At 41.6% G+C, this 23,412-nt stretch overlaps 1 protein-coding gene across 1 annotated transcript; it reads right to left on the bottom strand.

The window, feature by feature from the left end:
• Positions 1 to 37: 37 nt before the first annotated feature.
• Positions 38 to 7,445, bottom strand: LOC134646164 (synapse differentiation-inducing gene protein 1-like). The gene is made up of 4 exons (XM_063499909.1): positions 6,819 to 7,445; positions 4,459 to 4,951; positions 1,569 to 1,706; positions 38 to 871 (listed from the first exon to the last, which is right to left on the bottom strand). The coding sequence occupies exons 2-4, from the start codon at positions 4,879 to 4,881 to the stop codon at positions 713 to 715; spliced, it is 720 nt and encodes a 239-aa protein (XP_063355979.1). The 5' UTR covers positions 4,882 to 4,951; positions 6,819 to 7,445; the 3' UTR covers positions 38 to 712.
• Positions 7,446 to 23,412: the final 15,967 nt, after the last annotated feature.

The following is a 23,412-nucleotide window of genomic DNA, read 5'->3' as shown; positions in this document are numbered from 1 at the left end:
GGGAATATGAGACATTAGAGTGTTTAATTATTCATGCCAAATGTATTTATTGACTAAATTTACAGTACACAATAGACACTAATAAATTTCTAGTCCACTGCTTGGCATCTTTGTGTACACTTGACACATTTGTTGTCTTTCTGTCAGGGGTCCACTTATCACGTCTTACTAACTGGACCCCTTTCGAGTATTCCTTTAATGAACAATCACCCAGAAATCCATTGGCTGACTGTTTTTCCAAGAAATTCATTTACAAAGAGAATAATACACAATCTGCAACAGTAAGGACAGATAATACACTGAATGTAAAAGTCAAATAAAAATGCTGTGAATGATTAATGTGATAAAAGGTAGGTAGCGTCATACTCTATGAGTTCATTTTTTTCTTAGATAAGTGTAGCACAGTCTTTGTGGAAGAGTAGTCATCTTTCTCAGCACTGTCTTTTTGTGTTTTATTAGAGGGATCGGGAGTGTTGCATTCCAGAAATAAAGATTCAATCCAGATCAATATGCTGTCCAAGTAATACTCCATCCACACATATTTTCTTCTCTTGCTCTCCTTCTGTTTTTTCTCTTCATATAGCTTCTGCATTTGCAGAGCCAGCTTCGACAATGACGCACACCTTCAGGAGAGGCAAATATCTGTCCATCCTTTCCCTTCCTTTCATCTTTATGTCTACCGTCTCCACCCTCCAAGCATGTGGTCCTAGTGCTATACATGTCCAGGCTTGGACAGGTAGGCTATGAGGGCCACAACCACCCCCACATACATCCCTGTTCCAATGGTAATGGAAAGTGCAGCCAGGAATAGGGCTCTTCTGGAGCTCATCCCTGCTCTGGAGAAGTCTCCCTTTGCAACGGCCTTGCCAGTCTGACAAAACAAAGCAGAGAGTGAAATGAGCTGGTGTGTTACTCATCAGCACCGAGTGTCTGAGTAGGTGTAAAGCCACAGTTAAAAGAGAGAAAACAAGAAATGCTCTCAGGGAGCCATTAGTTACCATGGCAATTAGGTCATTATCCCTCTGACAGTGACAAATGTGTTGTTTGGGTGTTTTGGTTTCCTATCAAAAATGAGACTGGCCTTTATTTATTCTTTTGACACATTATTTTCTGTTCTGCTATAATTGTCTCTGCAATTATTGTGCTTCAAAACTACAGAGAAACACTGTGCTGCGTTTGAGGTGAGAGGGCTTGAACCTAATGGTTTTTTAGACCAGAAGGATGCTAACATAAGACCAACCAAAGGTGCTGCTATAATTGCAAATGAGTTCTCAGCTATGAGCAAAACAAGTTAAAAAACAATATAATGGCAGTCAGTTGCTCACACAGGAGTGCACTGTGAACCAAAACCCCAGAGTTAATGGTTTCCCAAAGTGAACACAGGTGACTGACAAGTGGGCCGAATCTGTTTAATTTACATAGCCAATCATCTGAAACAACTGCAAGGAGGGTCACAGGGTGGAAAATGGGCTGCGGCTGCACTTGTCTGAGCGCTTGTGCTCACTGACCTTAAATAGAATGCAGTGTAATAAGAGTTGATGACATCCTTGAGATCTCTGGGCCTTTACCTTGTGAGAGTAGTAAAAGGCAACGATGCCCAAGGGCCAGAAGCAGCAGAGCATGGAGAAGATGGCGAGGCCCAAGTAGTCCCGAGGGGGCAGCACGATGAAGTTGTCCTCACTCTCACTGTCACTGGAGCTGTCACTCTGGAAGACGTTGAGTTTATACAGAAAAATTAAAAGTCAGAAAAAGAACGGATGTGGAACCTTATATATAAACATAATAACAGAGTATGGTTGACGTATAAATAGCCAGGTGTACTTTGAACAGCTTTATGGTGTCGTAGCTTGACATCTCATGCTCCCTCTCTACTGTATCTAACCTTGTTCCACAACCGCCCAGGACAGGATGTGCTCAGTCAGCCAGAGAGGATTTGGTGCCTCTGTCAACACACATGAGCGGTCTGACAGATAACACAGGATTAACGGATTGTTCCATCATTGCAAGGTGACAGGACAGAGCGTCATTTATGTGCTAAATTGCTTTTACACTCTGAGAGACCTCCACCATCTTTCCTTAATGCACCGGGCGTCTTATGAGGTGTTCAACAGGAGCCTGTTGAACGCATCGTACCTTGAAAGTCAGGGCCACGGGAGCTAATGAGTGATAGATCTGAATGCCACTTAGGCCACATGGGCACACCGAGCCTGCAGCAACGATGGCAATGTGACTACTACGCAGGTGACCTTTAAGAGAAGGTGGCCTTACTTCTCTTAGCTGTCCCAGACATGGAGAGGATGTTTGTCTAAATAAACAGCCCCCACAGGAGCAAGGTTTCATTTGTTAGTCTTCCTGCCTTCGGATCAATCAAAGCAGGGAAAAAGGAAAGTGCAAAAACAGAAATCGATGTGTAAGGCGGGAACTGAACCAACCATTTTAGAGGTAATTAAAGAACAGGCAGTGAGGCAAGCAAGAGAAAAAGCAACCATACTTGTAAATAGCCACATTTCACAGCATATTCGAAACTATTTTCTAGCGTCTGATTGCATCCGAATTAACCAAAAAACTGGATGCAATGTAATAACTTTGAGCTATATTCAGAGGATTTCCGCTCAGAAACCTTATTTAGAGGTCAGCGGGGGATCCAAAGAGTTTACAAACAAATACCTTTGCCAAGAAAGAGATTACGAAGCTCTCTCTTATCTGCTTTATGAACACTGTCCACCTAGACAGACGGGTACGATCTATCAAAACAGCAGCTGGTGGTAACTGCATAATCTGACATCACATGAATAAACTGGTGAGTACAAACAGCAGTAATCTCCTTTTATCTCCGTAGCAAGAACTGATAACAGTTCTGAGTGACTGCTGCATTCAGTCCTACTGACAGCTTGCCTGACACAGAGTCCGGTCGGCTGGGAACACGCTCCCAGTCTGGTCTGCCAGTATAACTGATGGGGGTCCGCCGAGGCTCAGTGCCTTTAACAGCCCTGTCACAGCTCTCTCCCAGTCCTTGTTAATGTCTGAAGGGGACAGACGACTCAACACCGGGGCGCGGACACACACATACGCACGTATCTGTGCACCTTGTTAGCAGGGGCAATCACAGTGGCATCATGCACAGGGTCTTGTTACTTTGTTACCTGCAATTTATTTTGTCTGTATCACCCAAATGTCAAACATCACCTGCCAGAGACTTGGTCTACGTTTTTTCCCCCCTCTCTGTTGCTGATTGTACACAAGGCCTGCAGCAACATGCAACTGTGAAGGGAAAATGTGTAAACACAAACTGCCACAGACAATATATGGGTAATTTTGGAACTATATGGACCTTCCCCAGCTGCTGCTCTGTTTCTCTTATTTATATTCCCATAGCTGTAAAAATCCTCTTAATCACAGTTTCTCTGAGTCGGCATGACTCGAATATTAGCGCTGCGGCACACGGATGCACGCACAAACACAAAGGCAGGAGGAGAAAGTAAAGAAATGTAGGTGCAAAAGGTCTCATATTCCATTTGGAAAGCCAGCTTTTTATCAGAGCACTGTTAATCACATTCATTTGCGCTTTTGAATTGACATGGAATAACTTTGGCTCCGGGCTCACCTGCTCTGATGGCCATGAATCAGCACAGCCTCGCTTAACACCCTTAAAGCACGACATTACTTATGGCATTAATGGCAGTTGCTGATATGTCTCAATCTATCTGCCAGGCCTCCGAGTGACAGGAGCTGGCGTGATCATCAGCTCGGTAAGGGTGCTATACTTCTTCCTCTGCCAGCTCAGAGCCCTGAGTACTTCACAAGCATCCCTGGGTGAAATTAGATTTTCACCACTTCTGAAAAGACTTTGCTCTTTTTTGCTGTCATGTTATCTTTTTTTGTGACTATATTAGTCCCAAAAAAGAGAGAGAAAAAATAGCCGAAATAGATAAAAATCAGATGTGTCATTTTCTTGGAATGTAATTATAAAACAAAAGCGAACAATTACCCCGCACCGCATTTCAAAGAGTCACAAGCAGATTGACCATTTGCAGAAAAGAGTGAGAAATGAGCGTGAATCACGCCGACAGTCTATTAGAACAGCAAATGAAATAATAAGCATCACTACAGCACCGTGACTCATTTTCTGCTGAAAGCTGGCCCTGACAGTTACAAGCAAGTGTTGAAACGCATTTAATTTCATATAGTGACTCAATATTCAATTACTCTGTCAACACTGCCAAACGGTTCTTGCTTCGGTCTGCTGCTTAAGCATGTATGGCTACAGTAATCATTCCTGTATGCCTTGTATAAAAAATGAAGAATTATAAGTTTATTATTTCTCTAATAACTTAATAACACGGACTTCCTCATGTTGCATCAGATGCTTGGAGCTACGGATAACATGCCTATAAAGCATGGTGCCCTGCCATGTATGCAGACAACATATTCATGTTTTCCTTTCATGTGACCTCTGACCTCATACTCAGGACCTTGCTGCTCCTCCTCCACCTCATAGGATACTGTCTGTATCTTGGCATCCTTCTCCTCTTGCGCGCTATCCACTGTGTTTTCCGTGGAAACGCCATCTGACGCCTTACTCTCTGTGAAAGTGGTCTCAAAGCTCTCGCTTTTCGAGTCCTTGCTATGAAGGCTGATGTCGTCCTTGCACAGGATGAAGTTGGGCCTGTAGAAGGCCTCCACTGCCAAATGGAGAGAGGTGGCATCCAAGAATTGCTGAGCCTTATGTTTGCCATTGGCCCCAGTGCAGTAGTAGCCAATTAGGCTGTCCTGATAAGGCTGGCTCGGGTAGTCACACTGGTAGCCCTGGTAGTCGTTAGGAACTGCATGACTGCTGGTTTTGTCCAGCAGGGGGTTCTGGAGCTCGCTGAGGCTCTCCATGACTGAGGGCTGGTTCAAACGTCTTGTGGATCAAAGGATGGAGTCCAGAGAATATCGGGCAGTCTGGCAGCTGAAAAAAAAAGTCATCTAGTTAATAAAACCTGAAACATAAAGAAAGAAGTCAAATCTAATCACAGCACATTCTAGGGAATATAGAGTTAATCTAGGTGCGGTATAGGAATCCAGTTTGATCTAAGCATGAAAATGTGCCCTCTAGAACAGATTTCTAATGCAGGAAATATTTCATCTTGTTTGACAATCAGCATTCCTCTCCCAAGCTCTCACCAGTCTGAGCCATAAAAATCACCATCTGGTGTATGTTCAACTGTTGCATCTCACACCCCCCCCCCCCCCCCCCCCCCCCCTCCAGTTTTATATAAACATTTAGTGAAAAAATATCTTCCACATGTCACAGCTTCCTATAATGAAAATGCGGAGAAAGGATGATAGTTGGTGCTGTATTTCGCAGTGCATACTAATTTGACAAGTCTGAAGTGGCCTCCTCGACTCCGCCTGGATGTTCAAATGCAGCTGAAGAGTGGGACTAATGAGTAGAAGATAAAAATAATAATAATAATAAATGACTGCTTTATGTAAAATAATAGCAATTAAAAAACAACAACAACAAAAACAGTAAAAAAACAAAAACAAGAACGCTGTCAGGAAAGGCAGTCACTAAGGCAACGAGTCCACCAATGAGAGGCTCTGTGATATGAGCATGTCCAGATTTGGGGTTAAGCAAATACACTACTTTGTTTTGCAAAAACGGTCAGTCCCTGTGGACCTCGTCCATCAAATTCATTTTTTTCATCCCGTGACTAGTGGCGAAATGAGATAAAGGGGCTGCATTATGTTATGAAAATAAGTCCGAGTTATGTCATGTGTTTGTTTAGTTGAAAGTCTGAAAACTGAGAAACAAGCTGCAGGGATGGAAATGCACAAGTACATTTGGATGTGATTGTGATTTTGCCCAGAGATTTTGATTTTTGAGGTCTGAGAGGTGACTGAGTGGAACATAATGGCATACAGAAATACATGAGTTTGGCAACATATCTATCTATCTATCTATCTATCTATCTATCTATCTATCTATCTATCTATCTATATTGAAAATAATAGTATACAGTGTGGCATAAACTACACCCTTTAGACTTCTCTGGCTGCCTCTGACAGTCTCCACAAACAGTAAACAATAAAACAGGCAGAGGGTGTTATAACAGATGCATTATTTCCTCCATATGCAGTGACTTCCTGGCCGTCAGAGACAGCGGTCCTTAAAGACATGCAGATTTACAGGAGAACTTTGGAGCCTTTGACCTCCTATGATTAAAAAAATAAAAAGCTCATGCATCTACAATAGGTTTCACAGTTATTTGCCGTGGGGAAGCATGAATAATGTGGGCCAGTGGCTGAATGTGAGCCCACACACTCACATATATGTACACGCACACAACACTCAGCTCAGTATCTTCAACACTGTGTCCATCCTCATATGCTCCTGTGCCTGAGCCGCTCTTCAGATAACAAGGAATTCCATTACACACTACATTAGACAACACAAATCACATCTCACATCCACAAATAATTCATCAGACTCTGGAATAAGTGCACTTAGCACATGAGAGTCTTGGACTCCGCGATTATTAATGACCACCTCTGTCCCTCTGTCTATCTACCTTGTCTTTGTTTAATCTGCTATGGGTTATCCATACATGACACTTTCTTAGCCACAAACACAAACAAAGGCACAATATATTTCCCCTATTGTGGTGCGTCCGCTTCACGTAAAATTGGAAAACTTAATTTTCAATGTACAATGGAAGGAATTTCCTATTTGTTCCCACTCTACTACTCTCAGATATACATCTATCCTAGAACAGCAGCCTAAGAATATATTGTGGCAACCAGCAGCTGAACATCTCCGACAGTGATCTTACCTGTAGTTGAAAATCCTCCGGCAGGTTTGCTCAGCATCATTCCTCGACGCAACTGAGTCGATGTAGACGGAGCAGTGGACCCACCTTCCCACTTCACATTAACAGTTTTCGCAAAACTGCCATCGTAGCAACAACATGCGGCTCCCCTTCAAACGGAAGTAAGTCCGTGTGTGTGAGAATGGACTCTGGATGCTGTGACAGTGCCGCTGCTGCGTTTAAGGCAGATTTTACGCACAGTATCTCACCGAGGCTCGGGCTCCAAACAACTCCAACGGAGGCTGAGCTGACTCCAGCCAACTGATTGGCTGCGTGAGTCGCACTCTATTACCGACTAAGGATTTGACATTTCTAAACTTCCCTCTTGCTTGGTCGTCTAACTCTATTCAGCATCTCAAGCGGTTTTCTTCTTTTTTACGCCTCCTCCCAGCGGTTCTACTTTGCATTGTTGCATAAGAGTCCTTTTCGAATCAGGTTCTTAATATAGCCTCTGAAATGTGTGATCACGTGAGCCACCATTCCCACTTTGCAAACGCATCTGATTTGTATCGTGAAATGATCGCCCTGCTTCTAACTTTCGCACCTTCACAGTAAAATGATTAGGTGTTATTCTCGCCCCGCTGAGAACGCCCACTAAAGATAAACACAACACGGAAACATTTTTGTAAAGCTATCCTTCTGCTACATTAATTTTTAGGGTTTCCCATTCTTCACACGAGTCCAGCTTGTATCACTAGTTTCGAGATTTGCCAATTTAATTCCATTGTCTCCTGTCCCAGCACGGCTCTGAACTGGTTCCAAATATAGCCCAGGAGTAAGCCACTACCAAATTCATTGCACATTTAGATTTGATTAATATTTTAGACAAATCCCATGCATTTATCATGAGACTGCCAATTTGAATGTGCCTTTCACCCCACTCCCAGGAGCTGCTCTTGATTACATACTGCAATTTATCATGGTAAACACAGCTTGCATAACATTAATGTAGATGTATTTCCCATGCAGGCAAATTGGTAACATAATAGATTACACACAGGAAAATGGGAATCAGATCATACTCTAGAATAATATAATAATTATACTGATCAGAGGAGCTATAGCATTTACAGGCACTCAGTCTGTAGTTTAGGGGCATGAAAAACACACTTAAATCTGTCTATCAGGGGATGTCATGCTGTGGCAAAAAGTAAAAGACTGATATAGTGCCATTGAACACCGGACACATATCTTATTCAGAAGGAGCACTCTGTTCCACAGGCTCATAAAAATGTCTGGAGTTAATAATGTGCGAGCCCAGGCTCTGTCACTTTCACTGGGAGATGCATTAAGGCGCTGATGGACACTTTATGGGGGAAACATGGGGCTGCATTCATAAGACTGGGCTCACATGAGCTGCTTCTCTTTTAGAGTCACCTTGTGTTCACATGCACGAGGCGACATGGCATAACAGCCCAGCCGTCTCTGTGATGGATACCACTCCCTCAGGAGACGAGTATATTAGAAGAGGGGGTGAGGGGGCGAGGCGGAACCTGTAACAGTTTATCCTCCTCCTTCTCCTCCTTCTTTCTTTATTTCTTGCTCTCTGTCTCTCTCCTTCTCTTTCTCTCCCTTCACTTTCATTCACTGCAGGAAAAAGGAACATTGTCTAATGAGGATCTGATTCAAAATGACCCACCCCTCCCAAAAGAAAAAAAAATCAAGAGAGGAAACATGTAAAATATGAAATCTTGAGGAAAACTAGTCAAGCTCAATGGGGGCACATTAAGCATGGTTTATGACAAGACAAGATTTCTCTTTAGAGGGTGCTTTTGCCAGTCTTCTTTAGATGGACTGTGAATATTTATGGTTTTCTCTGTGTCCCTTTCTTCTGCTCCATTTTCCGCTCTATATTTAGGCACTGTGTCACTACATAGCAGATGCGCTATTTGTCAAGCATCCCCCCCCCTTTAGAGTCATCAAATTTCAAGAAACATAAAAGATAATTAGAGCTGAATATGCAGATATGTGTGTGCTGTTAATTGGCAAAAAAAAGGGGGGGGGGAAGAAAAGGTAAAAGCGATTAGGTTTTCACATTTACCTTTTTGTATTGATTCTCCTCCACCTGTGTTTGATATCGGAGCCGACTCTGACACCGTGAACTTTCCTAAGGCCCATTAACCAGCTTTAATCATTTAAACACTTTTGAGAATTAATCAGCTTAATCCGATTGGCAGAGAAAGTATCAAACCACTTAATTTGATCTGGCCTAGCTGGCTTCTGCGAAGAAAGGGGGTGGGGGAGTTGAGGATTTAAGCGGCTTTTCCCACGTGACCATTCTGTGTGTTATTTCATGTTTGATTAAGCACTTTTGCAAGGTCTATGCCAGCAGAGCACCTCTGACCACAGAAACAGCCCATGGGATTAGTAAGAGGCAAAAATAAACCATATTGACTGTTAGAATACTTGACAGATTGCTTAATTTAGACATGTTTGTGTATTTACTGCACTGTTTCAGACCAACAGTCCTACTTCTCTTCATTACAAGTGTGATTTGTGGTTATTTTACTGCCCATTTTTCTGCTCCCGGTCTTTATTGTAGACATTAGGTGCTGCGTGAGAAAGTCATCATGCACAGAGAAGTCAGTTCGAGGAAAACAGCGGGACTTCACTTCCTGCAGAGCCAGATTCAGGTGCAGGAGCAGGAGGAGGCTCTGCATATGGTGAAGGTTTTGGCAGGAACACAGATTGGAGCTCCTTCCAGCCCCGGAGGCAAAATGCAAGCCTCAGACTTGTGAACTCACAGAAGGGAGTAAAGCTGCAGGTAAATACTGCCTCATACTCACACCATACTCAGGGTGGAATGAGCTGGCCAGGAAGCACATAACAGAGTTGTGTCCTCTGATAGAGGCGTTTTCTTTAAAAGAAGCAGATAGTGTTAAGAGTGTACAACCACAACACAAGCCCCCCCCCCCCCCCCCTTTTTTTTTTTGTTAAATAAAAGGTCAATTTATTTACCATAAAGTGACCTATCAGGGAAATTAATTTCAGCGAGCCATATTATGGAAATTTACTTTAGTATTTGTTGGGTTTGATAATAAATCCACACAGTGCAGAGCATTAAAGGAAATGGATTTACTGCCCTCTTACATCCAGAGAAAATGAAAATGAGCTTGACTCCCACGGAAGGTTGTCATAATGAAAAACATAATAGTCAGTGAATGCCAACATTATGAGAAGCAATTTCATTAAAGCGTTAGAAAGTTGTGGAGTATGTGACTTCTCAAGGTCCCTCCACAAATGTTCAATCAGAATATTAACAGTGTGTGTCTGGAAGCTGGCCCGCGTCTGCGTGCCGGCGCAGTGGGAATGGATGCGCCGGAAATCCCAAGAGACCAGCAGAGGCGTTTGGCTTTTGCAATTATCTAACACACAAATGCAATATGTGTCGAATTAGCTGAAAGCGCTCCATCAGGAGGGGAAAGGTCGGAGTTTGTCATCCACAATTTGAGACAGAAGCACCACTTTGTGGCTCTACCCTTCACCTGCGAGCACGGTTCCCTTTAGCGGCGCATAACAAATGCAAAGTGTGCAACTTGGGAGAGATCCAGTCTGGAGTTGCAGCAGTTAACGTCACTCATAATTGGACTTCATCCAGCAGACGGAACCTGAATGAGGACAGTGGGGAGTTTCTCATCTTCACAGATCGCTGGCACCGGTACAGTAGCCAACTGTCCTCTAGAGAGAGACGCACTGTGCAGATTAATGGCATCACTGTGCCTAGATTTGAAAACTTCCATTAATGGAACACCAATGATAATTTATTTGGACAGCAGAGCTGCTTCTCTGTGAATAATGAAGTGGCCTCAGGATCATTAATATGATGGATTCGCTCTAATGCAGTCATGCTGTGCCAGAAGTCCGAGCTGTGAAGGAAAAGACAACAAAATAGAAAATCAAAAATCACAGCTTTGTTCAGTGTTTGCTTGGATTCACAAACTTAAAAAAATGCTATTAAGTACTGCCACCGCTTCTTTACAGTGATTTAAGGGTTTCCAAGAACCGATACCTCAGATGATTTTTTATTTGGATCTCTCCTAATGAACTACACACTGTTAATCCTTCTGAGTATGTTTGCAGGTATTCCAGGTGATGAGTCAGCCAGGCATGACAGTGTGCTGTATGACATGCAGAGAAGTGGCTTTACTCACTTTTACTCTATCCCATCAGTCTAATAAGGAGAATTACAAATTATGCATGGCCGCCTCTGTCAGAGCTGCTGTCCCTCATTTGTCATGGGACCACCCGGCATATGTTACAGCTTTCCACTTTTTAAGATCATACATTAAAGCGTTTATTAAACAGCTCAGGAATTAGCATTACAACTTCAATATGCTTCTGTGCAAAAGAGAGCTCAGACGAAAGCAGACTTCACCGTCTGTCAGGGGTTGTGGGACTCATGCGGAAGGGTTATAAATAGGTAATCGTTCAGGAGCGACTGCAGGTTAAGGCAAGGGAGCTCGCCGAGGGCGGTAGTGACTCATTGCCCTGTCTCATTGCATCATGTCAGTTACCTGGTGTTTGCACCTGTCACTGCAACCCCACCTCAAAATCACTGACTCGCAAGAACCTACTGGAGGGCGCATCACTGAAGTCTATTGATGAAATGATGAAATGAATGTGTGAAATGCAAAAGGAGTTACTTTCAGTGACGAGCCCAAAAGAAAATAATACTGGATTATGCAGTTTTACTCAGCTCCTCGGAGTGTTTTGGCATTTTAATCTAATTGCTAAGCCCCCACCCTCAGCACTCTTAAAGAGTGGACTCAACAGACAGCTAATGCATTGTCATCTGAAAGAAACGAAAAGTTATGAAACAGACAAACTGCATAGATCTAGGTGAACATTAGTTGATGATTTGGTGTTAAGTGACTCATCTTTAACACAAAACCAAAGTTGCACAGATTAAAATGCAAAAAGATCTTATAGCACATACATAGATATTACTAAGGAAGTTTAAGAAGTTTAAAAAGGACTCATTTCTACTTTATTTTAACTAGCTGATCTCCTCGGCCCTATTACAGTGCTTTCATTTGATCAGGACTGCATTTTATTTAAGAAAATCTAATGCTTGGGTAGATTCAGTTTCCCAGATAAACTTTGTATTACAGCTTCTGTCATATATATGAAATCTTTTGGTGTGCAGCAAACACTCAAACTAAAATGCTGATGTAAAGGTTGTCATAGATTTCATCACGTTCTGCAATCTAATGTAGCTGAAAGCCATATTGTGCCGGAACAAAAACTGTAAAACTAATTATTTCATTTCATGAAGCTTATATTATGCATGCACCGTAAAACTCCTCCACTGATTTGGATCAATAGCCACACACTCCCTAATGTTCCTCTTTAATGTTCTTCTCTGAGCTGTAATTTTAGGAGGGTTTATTATCTGAGCCCTGGCAGACTGCTGTGGCTGCCCTTATTTAAAAAGCTATTTTCAGCGCGCACTGTCACTTTGGCTGGTGTTGTGACAAATAAACAATATAACCCAGGGATTCCTGTGGGTGTCAAAAGATCAGGATAGGACTACTTGTTTGTGAGCGCTAGCCAGCCTTTCATTTTCAAAAGCCTCTAATGCACCCGCAGGAGACGCGAGTCTCGTTTCCACAGGATGAATATGGCTTAACACCCTGCCAGAAATCCACGATGCTCTGCCATGCGATCGTTTTCTGTGTCAGTGACATCTGAGCGCCCCGCCACAGGATGTGCGTTGACTTGGACAGCCTTTTAAGAGAATGAGTGCACACGCGTGTAACTCCTGGGAGAAGACTAATCATCAGGATCTAAGATGAAGGAAGTGCTTTCTGTAACAGCTCATCCATCGGAGCACTCTGGTCCAAGGCTCATTAAATGACCGGTCTCCTCTACTACATCATTTTGGTCATCTACCTCGCAACAGCTGTCTGCAGCAACAGAGCCCTGAAAAGCAATGTAAAGGGATCCAGCTGGTATTTTTCTTTTCAGTGAGGTCATGATCTTATTGCACATGCAGGATACTGTAATTAGGACAGCAATAATTAAGCTAATGCAATGTATGTTGGCAATACGTTCAACACAACCCTGACACAGTTTGTGAAGAATTATTTCTCACATAAGATGGAATGTCATTGGGAGAACAATTACCGAAAGCTTCTGCATGAGCTGATATGACTGTGGATGATATGTGACAACATGTCTGCGCCATAATTGACATTGCTTTTCCTTGTTAGGCTGAATAATAGATGTCTAGCTGTGCATAATTCATTGAAATGCATTTTTTTCCTGCATTCAAGGCCAGAGTTGCCACATCCAGTGTCTGTGTTGTTTATTCTCGACATCAAGAGAGGAATGGAGGCGATCTGCAGGATGTAATGAGAACCTCACAACCACAATTGGAGCAATCAGAGCATGCTAAACCACAGAGGAGGTGTTGTTTTTTTCTTCTTCTCCCGTTTGGTCCAAATTCTGAGCTGAACATCCACGTTTGTGAATAAATATATGCCCAGAAGTCTGGCCCGTGCACCCACTTACAGATTTATTAAGGGTAATGGAAAATGAACTTGTGACTCCAGAGATGCTGGACACTAAAGTTAAGTCAGTTAAACACTAGGGACTTCTGGAAGTATACATATTTTATTGGCATATCCATATTTTATTGAAGTGCTCATTATGCTGAGTGATGGCTTTGATGGAGATTTAATCAGGTCCTCTTTAATCTCTCATTCATTTCATAATGACCTATTTTTTCACATGACATTGAGCCAAAGGTGCACATGGTGTTTCATTGTGGCACTGCAAACTGTCAGGAAGAAAGTCTCATGTAGATTTTGGCTTTGCAAGCGAATAACACACACAGGGAGCTGCTGGATACTGATGTTTACTGATAGCTGGAAAACCCAGGGACTCTCCCTTCATTTTCAAGGACATTTTCAACTGAATAGAAGCAATTTGCTGCTGAGGTGCAGGATATAAAAAGTTATCTTAGTCAGATTTGTGATTTTTGTGCTGAATCAGTGATGTATTTCTAATTGAAATCACTGCTTCTGGTTTATGCCCATTTGATAGCGTTTTGCTTGAAATCACCTGACACAACGCCCAATAAGTTTAAATGATACACACAGAATCTAACATGATCACAGTGATAAGGCTCACATGTTGAATTTTAGCTGAGGTAATGCTTCCCTTGTTGACCATCTCATTTTACAGCATGCCAGTGTTAATTAGCACAGATCATAAAGTATGTCCACGGCTCCATTGTGCATGCATTTAGCTGAACCTCAGACAGTTACTTAAAGTTAGTGGAAGTCTTAACAGAGAAATTGTCTGTGACAAATCCAATCATGTTAAAACTAATAGTTGCCAAGGCAAGAAAGCCTGCAAACGCATTTGTTAAATTCATCCAGGATTAAAAAAAAAGCAACTTTTTACTGGATTTCATGATATTATTGTCACTCTGGGTAGAAACTTTGACCTATTAGATGTGAGGCCAGTGTGTCGTTTCAGTACAGTGAATGTCTGCTTTCATTTTCATGAAACTCTATCGCTATACTTGTTGAGATATTTCAATACCTGGGATATGAAAGATAGATGACACTTGCCAGTCTGAAAAGTCTAGCCAGTGCCAGAAGTGCCTTAAATCTGCAATCTTTCTAAAGACTGACAGGGGGGGGGAGGGGTTGCTCTTCTGGTTTCAATTATAGTGGAAGTGGAAAAATACACTCAGCTGGTCCAATCTGTGACCTCAGTAAACACTTTCCTGATCAGTTAATGGTCTCAAACACATTTTCTTAGAGTAAAAGGGGAGAATGAAGCAGGTTCCACTTTCCCACTTGACTGGCAAAATTAGGTTTAAATACATAGTTGAGCTAATACCTGCTAGCATGTGCATATGTTTAGATTAGCCTCAAGTACTAAATAAAGTTACTGCAATCAGTCTTGATGGAGAAAGGAATGGCTGTAGTAAATTGCATTATCTTAATGAGTGTCTTGTACAATGAACTTAACACGGCCTGGTGATGTATTTACACTGCATGCACCATAAAGAGATTAGCTAGTGTTACACAGTGCATAACCAAAAGCATGACAAATAGGGTGGTTTCCTCCTGCAAGGTGTGTGTGTGTGTGTGTGTGTTTGTGTATGTGTGTGGTACTCTATATAGGGGCCGATAGTTTCTTAAAATAGGTTGACAATGTGACACCCAAGGTAACCATGGTTACTAAGGAAGAGGAAGGAGAGAGGGTGAACCTGTCGAGGAAACACATGGGTTTTCTGGGTTACTACAACTGATGCACCAGAAACACCTCCATTATCGCAATATTTAGTCATATGTTTCCTACATCCGACATATTATATTGCAGAAGTGTTGTATGTATATGCACAGATCTAATTTGGAAAAACTAAACCCATGCACACTGCAGCTGATGTTAAAACTACATCTACTAAATGTCATAGTTCCATGCAAATGTTCCAGTAACTGCAGGCTTGCTCGCCAAGTTGCATTGGCAAGCAAGCGTGAGAGAAACAGGAAATCACAGAGAAAGCAGACGAGACTTTTTTTCTTTCAGGTGTATTTGATCTTCATGACAAAGCATAATTTGCTTTGTTAAGTGATGAAATCATTGATTGTTCTGCACCAAATTATCAAAGAAAGGAAAAATAAATGCTCTTACCCAAGGAGAAAGGACTGATATGATATTCCACTCAACACTCACAAAGTAATAGTGTTCATATTTGTGATGGCACCACTATCCAAGCAACACTCCAGTCTCAGAATGATGAGAAGAGATGACAAAAAAGTACCATCTATTTCCACAAAAGTTTTCTTTTACTGTTATTCAGAAATCTTATAAAGTAATAACTTTGAATTATAATTAGAATTAAAATGTATATTTAAATGTATTTAATGTTGTTCAAAGTCCATATTTAAGTGAGATTATTACATGTTTTTACTGATTTTTTTTAACTTAGAGCAGCGCCTTCGTTACATAACTGATATTAAAATGCATATTTAGATATATTTAATGATGCTCTGAGTGCATTCCAAAAAGTAACAAGGCCACAAAGTTCTTCCAGTGATCCTCTAAATGATGGTGGTTGCATTGTGACCTTGTTTTTGCTCATTATTTTTGTTTTTCCCTCTCTCATTGTCCACTTCCTTCCCCAGTTTTAAAGTATGTGTAAGGAGCTCTTGCAAGTAATTGCAACACTGTTAAGTCCAAAGAATAACATATTTAACCAGGCGGTCACAAAAAAAGTATTCCAGTTGGGCTGGTAAAAGTGGGATACTCCTGGCGATGCGTGCCTTCATATCGTCACTCATCAAAATATCCCAAATTCTGGAGTTGACGTGGTCCATGCCTGATGTTGTGCAACCATTCATGGATTCCTCTGGGATTTGAGATTTTGAGGTTTCTGACATGTCAGGAGAGAGGTTCCCAGGCGATGGGATGTATAAATGAAGAGCTGTGGCAGCGCTGTCTGTTCAGATTATCCGTGGTCCTCCCCTCATGCAGATGAAGGTCGTGATTCAGTCATATTTCTCAGTCTTGCGGTTCGACTGGAAGACATTAAATTGTTATAGAAATATATACGCATGGCTCTTAAACAATACGGCTATGTCTGCTTTTAATGCTGATTAAACCCACTCCAATTATTAGCATCAAGAAAAAAAGATGACCATCGTTCACTTCCCGTTATCCTGCTCTGAAGGAAAAGTGGTTACGCTGCTAATGGTCACTCTCCGGGGATCGTGCAAGGAGGAAAGCATCAAATCACATTAATCTGAACAGTTGGCTGGTCCCTTTGGGCTGGATGCTTGCAGATGGCAGAGAGCTGTGTGTGAGGTGTTTAACTTCTCTCAAGTTGACCTGAATTAACTTGCGTTTTCGCACTACTGACTTGAGGGATCAACAAGGCGATCCTGGATAGTGATTATTGTGAAATACAGCATCAGAAATGTGTCAAATAATAAAGCTGGATCACAATCTTAACAGTGATTGTGTCTGGGATTGTGTCTGGCTTTGACGCTGTTAGCACAGATCACCACCTTGCATATATATCAAAATCTCTCTTTGCCTTTTGTGCTGCTCCAACACAATCAAGTTTGTTTGCTTTATAAATGTTTCTATTTCCTCCAGTGTGACAATGCAGCCTCCTCCTCTCCACTTTTTTTTCTGGGTATCTGACCTTCAAAGAAAGCAGATGTGTCACATGAATGATAGAAAGACCTCTGCTTCTGACCTTTAAGTGATGCATGCCTCTGAGCAGTAAGTGATATTAATGGTTTTGTGCTGTTATGATGCACCAGGTTCAGATGTCACCTCAAGGCATTTAAGGTGGACTGTGCCGTGCACCTGGACATGTCCTTACATCTAAGGTCAACGGAGAATGCAACAGGGGTGGGTGGGCGATCAACAGTAGCTAAAAGGCTTTTAAACAGCCTGCTGGCCTTCATTAAAGTCTTTTGGCTATTTCAGCCAGCCTTCACAGAGAGGTGCCGCTGATGGTGCCAGTAAATGGATAGTCTCTCTGTCTCTGCAGCAACAAACAAACTTCTAGCACATTCCTGCAACGGAGTGAAACTCTGTTTAACAAATGATCACGTTAGTGCTCCCTCGTCCCTGAAATCTGAAACTAATTTGGTTTGATTGTAGCATTAACGTATCATGTGCTGAAGGGAACATTACAGGCTCGGTGAAGTTCCTGGGTCGTGATGTTCAATCAAAAGCCTGAAAAAAGCCCCCATCCCACCCCCAAACTACTGCCTAATTAGAGAATAAAATCACAGAGAGATCCTTTTAAAATGTGCAGCTTGCTTCCAGTTTGTATCCTTTCTTTAATAGTAGACTAATAAATACAATTTATACTTTCACTTCCTAAAGGGATGCATTCAGTGGCCATGGAGCAGTTACTGCTGATGATCCATTTTATGTACTATCACATAGTGCTTGATTAGGTGTAAAAACAGTGCTCCGGTTATTTAATTTGCCCACAACTATGAAATCTACAATGAATCTGCTGCTGCTGCTGGAAAGCACATTCTGGAGCAAGCAATGATTGTTTAAAGATTCACTGTGCCAATATATTGTGTACAAACTGGAATATGCAAATTGAGTGCAGCAGCTATCTCAAATAAAGTCCTATCAGTATTAGAGGAGATATTCGCTTAAAGTAAGCACTATCTGTTTTAATATAGCATGTTACATAGTAGTAAATTCATGCAACTATATTGAAAACCTACAAGAAAGATACGTCTTTATTGTAAACAGCAACAATCACAAAGCAACACAGACAGTCTGTCTAAGGAACGGTGGAAAAGGTAGGGTGATAACAAAAACCAAGGGCAAGTATTAAGACATGGGTGAAAAATAATGAGCACAAGGGAAGCGAATTACAAAAGGCTACAAAAACCGTTTGTAAAACAATCATGGACACATGAGAGACAGACCCAGTGACCGGCAAGCCAAGGGTTTAGATGAATGGCCAACAAAATGGGAGCAGGGGACAGAGGATTACAGGAGCATGGAGGGGCAGAGAAATAGCTGGGAAATCAGTGGGGCAGACTGCCCAGGGAAATTGTTAAACATGATATATAATTTGTTTTGGATACATCTAAAGGGTAATATTTGGTCTGAATATGGCCGCAGTGTATAAATCTATTCCCAAGCCAATCAATTTCACAAAGGGCAAAGTTAAGGCTCTAGAGGTTAACATCAGAGCCAGAGGCAAATTTCAATTGATGATTGCTTTTCCTTGTGGGGTCTCAAACCACTGATGTGGTCATCTTGATGGTTTCAGATGCATGTTGGCTGATCCTTTAATCACATCTCTGAAGAAGCTGCAGCAAATTTCCAAGTCGGCTTAAGTAATCGGGCAGATATTTGAAATTTAAATAATTAAATTCTTGTCCAATATCATCAATGCTACACACAATAACAGTCTTTTAAACATTATAAATTGCAATTGCTGCTTTTCCATTGCCACTGTTTAGGTCAAGAGGCCTAATTATTAAATTATGAAATATTTATTTATTTAACTCTGCAGACTCATGACTCGTGACTCATGCTCACCACAGTTGTGGTCAGAGTTTACATCAACTCATCATGGCAATGAATGTTATAGTAATTTGGGGCTTTAAATTATTTCTTTGAAGAGCTTTTTTCAGAGTGGAAGCCTACATCTTTAATGGCTTTGAAATACAAGAATTGGTTGCACAAGTTTGAATTTATTTCAGATTTTCTAAAAGACACACAGGGTCAAAAGTAGACATGCACTCTCAAGTATATACATACACCCCCACTAATATTTGGTTAAATGACTCTTAGCAAGTTGCATTTCGACCAGATGTTTTTGGCAGGCATCAACAAGCTTCTGCGGTAATTCTGGATATTTGATTACTCTTCTTAAAAATTTGGTTGAGTTCATTTTACTTGGTTGGCTTCCTGGCACTGATTCAGCCTTTGAGTGCAGCCTGCAAATTTTCACAACTGATTTGACGGCTCTGGGAAAGGCACCCCAGAAGCTAATGTCAACCTGCTTTATCAACTGGAAAATCAGTTTTGATGTGTTTGGGATTCACTTCATTGTATCCAAGTTTCAACCCTCTACCTGCTGATTTGAGGTGAGGCTAAAGTATTTGGAGGTCCATCCACTTTGTACAAAACAGATTCAGAGCATGATGCTACCAACACTGTGCTTCACAGCTGGTACGGTGCTTTTGGGTTTCAAAGCCTCACCTTTACTCCACCGAACATATCGATGTGTGGGGCTTCTATTTGTGTCTTCAGGATCAGATCTTGTACCAGAGGCCTGAGAATTTAACCGTTTTTAAACAGTGTCTTAGTTTTTCCTGTGGAGTGCACTTTTTTTCCTCAGGTGCTGTGCCTTTCTCCAGTTTGGGCTGTTTATAGCACTGGTCTTCACTCTTCATCTATTCCAGTCTTTTCTGGTTGTTCTGTCAGCCCCTGGTGTTTCTCTATCATTTCAGTCTGCTCCTTCTTTCTGATGTTGCTGTCAGTTGACACATCTTTTTACCTCCCCTGGTGTGGCTCAGGATCTAGAGCAGATTGTCTATTAACTGGAAGGTTGATGGCTTGGTCCCCATCCTTCTGTAGTCGGCATGTTAAAGTATCCTGAACCCTTGTGTGAATGTGTGAACACAATGTTAAAAGTTCTTTGTTGTAGAAAAAGGCATTTGAATGAATGGCTTTGAGTGCTCAGATGGAGTAGACAAATTCCAGTCCTCCACTGACCTAATCACATTCAATCTGCCTCTGTTAGAGCGTTCCTAAATACGGCCTCACAAATCTGGTTGCAGTATTTTTTAATTAATCTGGAGTTCATGTTGTAGTGTATAGTAATGGTAAACTGTATTATTAGATTTTCTCCAATTCTTATTATAACTCAGCTGTTTTTGAGCACCACTGTTTCTGATGTATTAATAAACACGAAATGGCATCGAAATGAAATATGAAGTGTTTTATAGTTTAGTGAGTCTTTATTATGTATCCTGCAAAACACAAGCTGTCCACAGTATCACAAACAAAGACAAGTGATTTCTCATTTTAGTCGTATATAAAGCGTTTATGGCTTTTGCATTAATAGAGAGAAGGCTGCTGTCACACGTGGGAACTCCCACTGTGACTCCCTGCTCAGAGGGGATGTTGAATTCAAAAGTCCAGGTGGAGACTGGCTTAGACGGCTGCTTGATTTGTTCTGTCTCACCTTCATAAGCAATTCCCACTGGGAGGAACTCACTCCCCTCCTACCTCTATCTCCCATTTCTGCTCTATATCTGGAGCTTGTATGTTGCTCTGCATTTGCTGCAGCCATGCTTTGCTTCACTTTCCTTGATTTTGGCAAGGAGTTTTGCTGACTGTTGAGAGCATTTCTGGTTGCCCCAGCACTGCAGCATCTGTTCTTCTCTCAGCTCTCATATACCTGTGATTTCTCTTCTTCTTTGTTTTCTTTTTTTTAAAATCACCACCTGGTTTAATTTTTTCATCAGTTAATCTGTGTTTTCTCCAGGCTGTCTTTGAAGTACTTGTTCTATTAGATGCTATATAACCATTAGTGTTTCCCTTCAGATGTCTCTTGTTTTTTGGCATCTTCGTATTGTGCAACTTAAAACAAGACATAGATTTGCCAACAATCTGCTTTTCAGTTTCACACAGATGTGAGCCAATATAAAAGTGTTTGTTTCAGGGCAATTATAACTTTTAGAGTTTCTTTTTTTGTTTATACCACTCTCACTTTGCACCAAAGTACACCTTAGGGAACAACAAGGGAGTGAATATCTATCATAAATCATACTGGCAGCTGCACTGGTGAAGCGTGTACATCTCACATCACCTAAACAGCACATAAGTCTTTTCCTTGTGATGCAGATCACTGATGCTCTAGGTTACAAGTTGCAGGGATGCACTGCAAACACAAAACAACCAAGAGGAATTATGTATTTTTTGGCTTTTCAAACACACCATTCTGTCACTGTGCCTCTTTTTCTAAGCCTCAAAAATATATGCCTATTCCAAAGGCGTCTTGCTGGCATGCCAGCAAGATGAATAATATGAAGCCACTTCACTGGATATTTACAGGATATGAATTTCTTCACCCATAGGTTGCATTGTGTGTGTGTGTGTGTGTGTGTGTGTGTGTGTGTGTGTGTGTGTGTGTGTGTGTGTGTGTGTTTTTCTGTGTGCATAGCTTCTTTATTTGGAAGCCAGAGCCAGAAAGGGCAGCCTGATGTTTCTCTGTGTGTAAATGCACATACAGTGGTGCCCACACATTCATTACCTTCATATCAGGTTCAGACTTAACTCTTCTCTTGCTATTCTGTGTTTACCTTGAGCTCATAGGTGCATTAGCTTGCATTAGAAATCTAAAACTGACTGTTTTAGGTTTCACTGACAAAGGTTGGAAAGAGGGGGAGGCAGCTGAGCAGTACTGTTTGTCTTTGCAGAGCAGAACTCCTCCACTTCTCTTCTCCCGTTACACTCCTCCGCTATCATCAAGGTTAATTAAAAAATTTCACCACAGCTTCAGTTTTAAAGCCACCTCTGGAAGATTCCTTAGAAAAAACGTGTCTTTCTCTGCCTTTCCTGCACCTTCACTCTGGCTCTCTCTCTCTCTGCTCTTCCACAATGGTCCTTTGGCCATCATTAGAACTTAATGAACTTGGTTTAATAATCAAGGGAATATGTGGAGCTGAGTTTGGCTGTGGTGTTCCTGTATCCTACAGGCACTGCGGTGGTGGCGCTTGTTCGTGTTTGGAAGGAAAGTCCCCTGTGTGTGCTCCCGATGTGTTTTCTGCATGCTATCAGGGGGGACATAAAATGGTCTGCTCACATCTTTGTCTGATTAGTTTTAGAGAGTGTGTTCATTAGACTTAGCACATTAAGTTAACTTATGGATATCTCACAATGGCCCAATTCCCCCAAGTACACAGCAACTGATGTCTGGGTGATAAATCATTTCAGTCAGCCTGCTTTAATTGGTTGGTCATATTTTGATCTTAGTATATGGAGAAGGAAGTCATACTCTGTATCACTTAGCCTACATGTGTCTTGCAGTCTCTTTCAGACTTAAATGCACCACAATGTGTTATGTTTACAGTCTCTGTTGGGTTTGTAAATGGATTTGTGTCTGATATATTTATCTTTTTGATGACTACTTTAGCACACCGGGGTAAAGACATTTCTCCTCTCAAGCTTTTATCACAGCCTTGATTGAAAAAAAGCAGCCTTTGAGATGACATTTTCTCTCAAGTTTAACACGTGTTCTTTCTGTCATTTTCTCTCAGCCAGCCATGGTATTGGAAATTATTCAGCATTAGTGTGCATGGAGCCTGGTAGACTTGAGGAGCTACTCCCCAGCAGCTGGATGTCACATTCAAATAAAAGTAAATTAGCTGTCACCACAAGGCTAGGCTTGGGAACTGCTGCTGTGCCTAAGAGGCTATCCTGGTCCAGGCAACAATACAGATGCAATATATGTGGAAATGCTTTATACTTTCAGACAGCGGCCTTCTTTATCTGATGAAATACAGCTATAGAAATATAGACATGCTGAATCACAGCACCGGGAATATAGTAGTGTATAAATCACCTGCTGTTTGCAGTGAGCAGTGACAAAAAAAGAGAATTATTAGGTTCTTCGTTTGAGTCCTTCCTCCTGCAACAGCAGACAGTTGCCCTCTCATTATCTACAGGCCAACATGTACTGTGGAGTCAGACTCATTACCTGCAGCAAAGCTCTAGGGACAGGCCAGATTGGCACAGTTGGCAGACAGGGTGATACATGCTGTCTTTAACGGTTTATGTTTCAGCACAAGTCTGTGGAGTCTTGCAAAACAATGTGTTGGAGATGTGCTATTTATTTTAACTAGTAGTGGATGTTGTTAAAAACGATATATTTTAAACTTAGCATTAAAAAGCATGTTATTGAATTTAACTACCACTCATTTCAATTTGCAGGGCACATTCTTAGAAACAGACATACAACAGCTAACTCGAGCATTCACAGAATACCTCTATGTTTAAAAACTGAAAACCAGCAATCACTAAAATGAATCTGAAA

The sequence above is a fragment of the Pelmatolapia mariae genome, linkage group LG16_19, assembly GCF_036321145.2.
Source record: "Pelmatolapia mariae isolate MD_Pm_ZW linkage group LG16_19, Pm_UMD_F_2, whole genome shotgun sequence".
NCBI classification, from domain to species: domain Eukaryota; kingdom Metazoa; phylum Chordata; class Actinopteri; order Cichliformes; family Cichlidae; genus Pelmatolapia; species Pelmatolapia mariae.
The sequence above is the reverse complement of the archived record's forward strand: the minus strand, read 5'-3'. Positions and strand labels throughout refer to the sequence as shown.